This window comes from Mus caroli, chromosome 11 (genome assembly GCF_900094665.2).
Source record: "Mus caroli chromosome 11, CAROLI_EIJ_v1.1, whole genome shotgun sequence".
Classification (NCBI taxonomy): Eukaryota; Metazoa; Chordata; class Mammalia; order Rodentia; family Muridae; genus Mus; species Mus caroli.
Window position 1 is genome coordinate 71,214,546 of NC_034580.1, and position 9,261 is coordinate 71,223,806.

General features: G+C 49.0%; 1 protein-coding gene across 1 annotated transcript in view; it reads right to left on the minus strand.

Moving 5' to 3' along the window:
* Positions 1–9,261, minus strand: part of Nxn (nucleoredoxin) — a 141,470-nt gene that overhangs the window by 12,917 nt on the left and 119,292 nt on the right. The window contains exons 2-5 of the mRNA XM_021176436.2: positions 7,267–7,384; positions 3,449–3,582; positions 2,905–3,005; positions 1,319–1,425 (exon numbers count right to left, since the gene is read on the minus strand). Coding sequence (XP_021032095.1) covers positions 1,319–1,425; positions 2,905–3,005; positions 3,449–3,582; positions 7,267–7,384 — 460 coding nt within the window. The remainder of the gene's footprint in view (positions 1–1,318; positions 1,426–2,904; positions 3,006–3,448; positions 3,583–7,266; positions 7,385–9,261) is intronic.

The window sequence follows — 9,261 nt, forward strand, 5'->3', positions numbered from 1 at the left end:
TTTTCGAGACAGGGTTTCTCTGTGTAACCCTGGCTGTCCTGGAACTCACTCTGTAGACCAGGCTGGCCTCGAACTCAGAAATCCGCCTGCCTCTGCCTCTCAAGTGCTGGGATTAAAGGCGTGCGCCACCACCGCCCGGCTCTTAGCGATTTTCTGTCAGAGGTTCATCATGTGTGACTTGCAGAGGAGGAACAGAGGCTCAAGCACCCCAAGTGATAGAACCCAAGGTTCCCCTTTAGTCTGTCTGACAAGGGGCCTGGGAGAGAGCTCTGGTCTAGGGACTAGGCAGTATGTGCTTCACGGGCCAGTCATGTCAGAGCCACTAGGAAAGGAGATGAGAAGTAGCTCTTCCTACCAGAACAAGTACTTAAAACAACAAGCCCACCCCACCCAAACCTCCAACGCAATCACTGTAATGAGGTGCCAGCCATGTTACACACCATAAAATTCACCCCAAGAGCCAGGCGTTGATGGTGCACGCCTTTAAATCCAGCACTTGGGAGACAGAGGCAGGCAGATCTCTCTGAGTTCAGGGCCAGCCTGGTCTACAAAGTGAGTTCCAGGACAGCCAGGGCTACACAGAGAAACCCTGTCTCGAAAAACCTAAAAAACGATTTATTTTACTTTAAAAAGTATGTGTGTGTGCTTGTGTATGTTTACACGTGTGTGTGTGTATTTGTGTGTATGTGAGTGAGTGTGTGTGTGTGTGTGTGTGTACACCCAAGGAAACTAGAAGAGGCTGTGAGACTTCCTGGAGCTGAGGTTACAGGTCGACATGAGCCTCATGACATGAATTCTGGGAAATGAACCAGGCCCTATGCAAGATATGCAAGAGCAGTCAACCCCTCAAACACTGAGCCATTTCTCCAGTCCCCAGCCCCCAAATTTTAAAAAAAAAATTATTTTGTTTTTGTTTCAATTTTTTGAGACAGAGTTTCTCTGTGTGGCCCTGGCTGTTCTAGAACTTACTCTGTAGACACATGCCTTAAACTTAAAGCGATCTACCCATCTCTGCCTCCTGAGTGTTGGGACTAAAGGCATGCGCCACGACTGCCTGGCCCAATGTCAGGAACATGAACACTCACAAAAGCAAAGCCTAGTTGTTTGTTTGTTTGTTTGTTTGTTGGCTTTGGTCCTTCTGAAACAGTCCCCCATGTAGCTCAGGCTGGCATAGAACTAACACACCGCCTGCCCCTGCCTCCCATGCTCTGTTTCTGAGATGTTCTTTCTCTGCCTAAAAGGAGGCCAGGGCTGTGGAGAGCCCAGGTGGGCAGGTTTCCATCCAGGCCGCACAAGAGTCCAGGCCTGGGACTCCTACCTTGGATTCCATACAGTCGGTTGAGACGAGACCGCCGGGCCTCATCAGTGTAGGGGACAGCGAGCCACGGCATCTCACTAAAGTACTGTTTGAAAGACTCCTCTGACCTGCAGAAAGAGGCGGAGAAAATGTCTTCACCCTGTGTGCATCTCCACTTGGTCCTTCCCCATATTATCAAGTTGTACTGGCTCCTATCGGGTTGGGGTTCCTAGCCTAGCTCCTCTGGCCCCAAGCTGCTCATCAAGAAGCAAATGACTCCATCCACCAGGTGGCTCCCAAACTAAAAAGACAGCCAGGCCATGCTTCCTACCAATTTTACCTATGCCCAATACAACATCAGCGTGGACACATTTGATTTTTTTTTTTTGGTAAAGACTTGATTTGATTTGTGTGCACTTGTCTGTGTGTGTTTCTGTGTAGGGGTTGGGGCAGAGTGGGGGAAGCCAGGAAGGGACACTGGACCCCTTGTGGCTAGAGTTATGGGTGTTCGGTGTTTGTGAGCTGCTCCCTAGAGGTGTAGGTGCTAGAGTGAGAACTCTGGTCCTCTGATGGAGCAGTCAGTGCTCTCAACCACAGAGCTATCTCTCCAGCCCCACCACATTTGACTTTTACAGCAGGCCTGGACACACACCACAGTTGTGTTCCCTGTGTATGTGTGGTGTGTAAGGAACTACACAGTAGGCACCAAGCCTACACCTATGACTATACACTGAGAAGCAACAGGGAAAGAGAATATGCTCTAGTTATAGAAAGCACGTTAGGGCTGAGCTATGTACAATGACCAGGGAAGGCACAAAGGAACCTTGCAGTGATGGAAATGCTCTGTATCTTGATTGGGTGACAATAATGACACAGTAAACACATAGGGCAGAGCTCACTGGATGGAAAAACCCAAAACAGATGCAATTTATTTATATAGAAGCTGTGTTTCAATAAAAGTGGTGCTGTTTAAAACAAAGCTTTAGAGGTCTTCAAGCTGGTCTCAGGTCCCTTGCACTGAGACAGGGAATTATGGGTTGGGGCCATGAGACAACAGACAGCACAGGAAGTACGATGTCAAAGCTGCAGTGTGGCATCTTGAGAGTCTTCTGTGACCAGGGCCTAGTAGAAGCTCCTGCTCTCTCAGTCTGAATCTTGGCTGGGGTTTCTAAGCTGAAGACTGCTTCTTGAGATGGAATGAGGAGAAGCGGGGACACCCGAGGCTTAGAGGGACAGGGCCCTGGGAAACTACACTCCTTGCTTATGTGATTTCTTATCCACGTGCATTGATGAAGTCCTAGACAAAGTACATGACCAGATCCATGCAAACACACAGTCACATGGTGCCAGTCTCCATCCTCCGCCCTGTATTTCCCTCACAATCTAGAAAGCTGAACCAAAAATGCATCTTGATTTCCACTGACACTACAGTGCACTGGGAAGGGCCTCAGTGTTTGCAGGAAGGTTTACCTCAGCTAATATCTTAGAGCTATCTTCCCCGACCCTTCTCCACAGCCTACACTGAGGAAGACATATGAGGCAAAGACACCTGTGTAAGCCGTTACTGGAAAAGTGGTGTAAGCCCACCCTTCAAGGACACATCGTACCTGTCTGCACTAACGAAGATGATCTCAAACTCCTGGCCTGCCTCCTTGATCTTCCGGTAGGATTCCACCAGCACTCTGGTAAGGCTTCGGCAGGGTGGACACTGAAAGACAAGAGCCCTTGCCATGTGACATGTCTTCTCTACCTCTAGCCATTTGCCAATGGACGCCAGGTGAGAAGACCTGGGTAGGTCTGGGATGGCCAAACCCAATTTATCTGAGAGACAGAAGTAAGCTTTTGTCTCTTCAAGGTAATCAGTATGCACAGCCGAGGCCCAGCCTAGGCTACCTGCAGGAGGCGGCAAAGAGATCCCTCCGCTTTCGGAGCCTGAGAAATCCTGTCTAGGTGGATAGATGGCTAAGGAGAGGCTGTATCCTGGTTGCCATCATCACTGACAGCATGAGCATTTTCTGTCATCAACAAGCAAGGAAAGGCAAGGCCAGGGAACTTCCACCAGAGCCTCCCAGCCCAGAGGCCAAGTCCTCAAGCACAGAGGTGACTCTGCTGTTCCCTTCTGTCTAAACCCAGGAGAGGCCAAACACTCACCCAGTGTGCAGAGAAATAGACTCCCACGTGAGACCCCTCCAGGCTGCTGCTCTCCAGCGACTGCCCGTTATTTCTAAGCAAGGGCCCCGCAATAACTTCCCGGAAGGGTTTAGGTCCCCAAGGGAATTCCAGACCTGAAACAGATAGGCCACAGAGGGTGTGAACGTCAAGGCTCTTTAGGACGGCCTGGGACCTGGGAGTCTCCAGAACTCTAGGCACAATTGTGTCACCATACAGAACTTATGAGCTCAGCCATAGGATCTGCAACCAATGCAGAAACAAAAGAACTCTGGCTACCTAGGGAGTCCCTTCCATGAGTAGGTGTCTAGAGCCAGGCCCCTGGGATGTGTAAAGGAAGGAGAGAAGAGATTCTGAAGGAGCATCCTCTGATCACCACACCTATGCTGGGGCATGTGTGTGCCAACACACACACACACACACACACACACACAAACACACACACTGTAAGATTTTTTTGTTAGTTTGGTTGGTTTTTTTTTTTTCGAGACAGGTTTCTCTGTATAGCCCTGGCTGTCCTGGAACTCACTTTGTAGCCCAGGCTGGCTCTGAACTCAGAAATCTCCCTGCTTCTGCCTCCAGAGTGCTGGGATTAAAGGCATGCGCCACCACAACCTGCTCCACAGTAAGTTTTTTAAAAATATAATTTAAAAGCTGGGTAGTTGTGATTCATGCCTTTAACCCCAGGACTCAGGAGGCAGAGATCTTTGTTAGTTTGAGGGCAGCCTAGTCTACAGAGTGAGTTCCAGGACAACCAGGGCTATACAAAGTGATACTCTGTCTTGAAAGAGCAAAAAACAAAAAACAGAAACAAAAAGAAAATATAATCTAAAACAATGAAAAACAAAAGGAAAACTCAACTGTGGCACAGATAGCCTCATTACCTCCTAGGCAGGGCCCAGGGGATGAGAAGGCCTCTCTCTAGATGCAGAAACAAGAATGGAGAGACCAGGCCAGAGCAGACCACCTCGGTGACTGACAGACATGTCTGGGTCTGCTGTACCTATGTTGGATCACACTCAGATAGCAATCCATTTTCAACCTGCAGCCACACGGTTCCCAGCCCTGAATGCATGTTAGAACCCACTGTGGGATTTTTCAAGTTCAATGCTGCTGGGCCACACCCTTAGAGATTCTAAAGCAACAGGCCAGGGTTGGGGCCTAGGGAAAGGACCGAAGTATAATAAAAATGAAAATCCACAAAACCCAGATGGTCAGCATTTTGATGACACTTGGACTCCCATCAGGGAGAGAAACTAACATGTTCCCAGCTCAACACATTATTTTCTCACAGGGTGGTCCACGGCCCACTGCCTCAAAATCGCCTGAGGGGCCAGGGATGAGAGTCCAGTTAAAAATGCAGGTGGCCAAGCCCACCCGGAAACCAGAGAATACAAAACTCTATGGAGTCTGGTTGCTGGGCTGGCCATGTTAATGATCTTGGGAGTGGGTGGGGTGTGAGCTCAAAATATTCTGATACTTATAAACGGCAATCCTTCTATACAGGAAATCTCAATCTCTCTCTGTATCTGTCTCTGGTTTGTTGTTTTTTCTCTCTAAGTTCTCACTATGTATCTTTGACTAACCTGGATCTCAGGAAGTAGATCAGCCTGGCCTTAATTTAGAGAGCACCACCTGCCTCTGCCTCTCTGCCTCTGCCTCCCGAGTACTGGGATTAAAGATGTGCACACCTTTAATCCCAGCACTCGGGAGGCAGAGGCAAACAGATTTCTGAGTTCCAGGCCAGCCTGGTTGACAAAGTGAGTTCCAGGACAGCCAGGGCTATACAGAGAAACCCTGTCTCGAAAAACCAAAAAAAAAAAAAAAAGAAAAAGAAAAAGAAAAAGAAAAGAAAAGAAAAAGATGTGCACTACCACAATGGCCTTGATTTCCATTTTTTGAGAGTAGCTCAAGTTGGCTTTGAACTCAGAATCTTCTTAGCCTCCAGAATGTTGGGGCTTCAGGTATGCACTACCAGATCCAGCTCTGAGTGTGTGTGTGTGTGTGTGTGTGTGNGAGAGAGAGAGAGAGAGAGAGAGAGAGAGAGAGAGAGAGAGAGAGAGAGAGAGAGACCAGGTATGAATCCTCCAGTTGACTCAGTAAAGCAGCAGTGGAGACCTTTTAACTCTATTCCTCCAGAGCAAGAGGGAAGGTGTTCTGGGGAGACTTCCCAGTACACAGCCATTGGCCGTCAGGTCAGCATGAGCAAGGCCATCAGGAACTGGGACTTAAACTGCACCAGGCAAGTCAGAGCACTCACCCCTGAGGCCAAGAGAACAATACAGAGATGGATACTTTGCTGGGTGACACGGTGGAACATTCTGAATCCTCCTGAAATCCAAACTTGGGTGGGGAGAGGCATTCAAGACAGGGTTTCTCTGTGTAATCTTGGCTGTCCTGGAACTTGCTCAACTCACAGAGATCCTCCTGCCTCTGCCTTTCACATGATGAGATTAAAGGCATGCGCCACTACCACCTGGCAGATTCAAACTGTTTTTTGACAGTCATGAAATTTCAGATTTCAGGACTCAGCACTTGAGAGGCTGAGACAGGAAACGGCACAGATTGGAGCACTCTGGGCTACATAGCAAGTTTCAAGGTAGCCTGGGCAAACAGTAAAATCTTGGCTCAAAAGGAAAATAAATAAATAAAAGCAAAAAGTTTCTGCCTGGCAGTGGTGGCGCACACCTTTAATCCCAGCACTTGGGAGGCAGAAGAGGGCGGATTTCTGAGTTCAAGGCCAGCCTGGTCTACAGAGTGAGTTCCAGGACAGCCAGGGGGGGCTACACGGAGAAACCCTGTCTTGGGAAAAAAAAAAAGAATGTTCATCTGGTAAGATATATATGCAAACATCCCCAAATCTGAAAAACCTGAAACTCTGAAGTCTTGCTGTTCCCACACCAATGGAGGACAGGATCTAGGAGGTCTAGTCCTCTGCCTTAGTACTACCGAGGAGGGATTCAGCTCCATCCTGCCCCATCACAACTCTTAACTGCAAATGCACATTAGAACTCACTGGGGAGAGCCAGTGGGATTGCCAGACAGGCAAAAGTGCCTGCTGCACATCCTGGAACCCTTTGGTAAAGGGTTTTACTTTTTATTTACTTCTATCTCGTGTATGTGGAGGTCAGAGGGCGGCTTGAGGAAGTTGGTTCTCTCCCTTCCACCATGGTGGTTCTAGAAGTAGAGCCCAGGCTATCAGGCTTGGCAGGAGGTGCCTCCTGGGCCTTCAGCCCTCTCCTTTCTGTGCATATTTTTTGTTTCCATCGAGACAGGGTTTCATTGTGTATCCCTGGCGAGTGTGGAACTTGATATGTAGACCAGGTTGGTCTTAGAAATCCATCTGTCTCTGTTTTCCTGAGTGCTGGGGATTTAAGGTACATATCACCATACCCAGATAAATGGTATTTTTAAAGAGGAATCACACACACACACACACACACACACACACACACACACACACACACACACACAGTGAGCAGACCCCTTCTTGCTAAGGCGGCTGCGGATGCTGAAATAACACTAGTGTTGGTAGCTGGGTTCTTGCTGCTTCCCAACAGCCTCCCCAGTCCTCAGAGCTGAACATTCCTTCCCTGATCCCATCTGCTTTGGACCAAGAATTAATGTCCCCTGGAGGGAAATTCTGAGTCTTTAAAACTCTTAACCATGACCTGGAGAATACAGTAATTTTATCAAGACAATATTCTCTAGCCATGTAAACCTACTTTACTTCATTAGTACTGAGGTCCAGGAGGGGCTAGAGCAGAGAGGTGGGGGAGTCGGGCATACCCAAGCCTTACCTTCCGGATCATCTCGGATCACCAGGAGCCCATTCCTGCACACAACCTTCCCTGTGGTGGCGTCTAGGAATATTAGCGATGGAATGTTGGAGACTCGGTATTTGTTCCAAAGTTTAAGCTATAAAAAGAAAAGTATGATAAGGTGATTAAATCCAAACCAAATTAATTGCAGAGTTCTTTCACGTCCCCCAGGCCCAAGAGATGAAATGATTCAGGAATGACTGGTTCAAACCAGAGCTGCCCAGCAAAAGAAATGGGTTCATTATAGTCCCACGAGCCCCTGTGGACCTGTAGGAACCCTGAGCCCTAGAAAGGTTCATGTTATGACAAAGGTGGTTGATAGAGGGACATTTAGTCTCTTGCCAGACCCCAGGGGACAACCTGGTAATCCCAATAAAGACCTGACATCTTTGGACTGCAATGAGACCTTAACCAGCTGACTCAGGAAGGGAGGGAAGCACTTGTGCCCAGCAGCAGGCAGCAAGCAGCAGCCAGCCATCAGCCAAGGAGGGGACAGCTTTCCAACAAGAACAAGTAGTTAAAAGTGGCCCTCTCCACACTTGTCCGGGCCTGTGATGGGAATAGCATCTTTGCTATGCCTGTGTGCCCTTTGTCTTGCTGAACACAGGCAACAAACCTGCCCCAACCCTCAGCCCTCACTGCCACTCCAAACAGCCTGCAGGCTTCTGGCAGAGTGTTGTGGCTGGCAGTGCAACTATTAGAGGCCCAGGGTCTAAGAAGGAAGCTGAGAACCTGGGAACATCACAGTCCTGGACGAGAAGCCAGATTTTCACGGGCTCTATTGCTTGCTCTTGGCCATGGGGTGAATACCCCTTTGGTGAGCCACTGCGTGCTCAGAGATGTAACCATCAAGCCCTGGCACCAAAACCACAGAGGAAAATGTTGGGCTTGCTACACAGCTCCAAACAAAAAAGAAGCAAAGCATAGCCACAGGAGGGCCAGAAGACTCCTTTCTGGGGCACCTGGGAATCCAGGCCAGGCTTATGTGGAAGGGCAACAGGCCTCAGGATGCAGCTGCACACAGGGGGTGGGGGGCCGTGTGTGGACGGGTCTCTGATGGTATTTAATTCAATTCCAGAGTATTTGCCAAGAAACTCGAGGCTTCTCAGCCTATAGAGACACATGGCTTGGCAGAAGGATTGTCGGACCCTGCTTCAAACTGGGTGGCGGTGCTTGATTGCTTACCAGCCCCACGTTTCCAGTGGGCTCACAAAACAGCCTCTTAACAAGAGTGGCTGTGAGTGACTGTGAGCAGCTTAGGGGGACTCGGCTGCATCATTGCACAGAAACCTGATCCTGGGCTCAGATCACGCATTCTTTTACTGTTATTGTTTTGAGACACAGTCTCACCACGGAGCTGAGGTTGTCTTAGCATTAGGTATGAAACTCAGGCTAGCCTTGAGTTCTGATCTTCCCGCACCAGTCCCAGCCTTTGATGATGAAACTTTTTCCCCCAAGATAGGGCTTCTCTGTGTAGCCCTGACTATCCTGGAAATCGCTCTGTAGACCAGACTGGCCTAGAACTCTGAGGTCCACCTGCCTCTGCCTCTTAAGTGCTGGGATTTTTCACAGTGTGCCACCACTGCCTGGCATGTTTATGAAACACTCTTTAGAGAAAGGGGGTGTCCAAGGTCGGGGGAGGACTGTGCTCTGGAAAGATGGCTTAGCAATTAAGAGTACTTGCTCCACAATCACAAGGACTGGACTTTAGATCCTACCACCCACGGCACAAGCCAGTGAATATTTAAATGCCTATAACCCTAGTTCCAGTGGGAGCAGAAATAATAACAACTGGGGATTGCTGGTTTCCAGCCTAGTGGAGACTTGAGCCCTAGGTATAGAGGGAGACCCTGCTGCAAAGAAATAAATGAGCCACAGAAGGGGGCACACAATATCCTCTTCCTTGTGGGTGCACACACGTCACATGCACATTCTCTCTCTCTCTCTCTCTCTCTCTCTCTCTCTCTCTCTCTC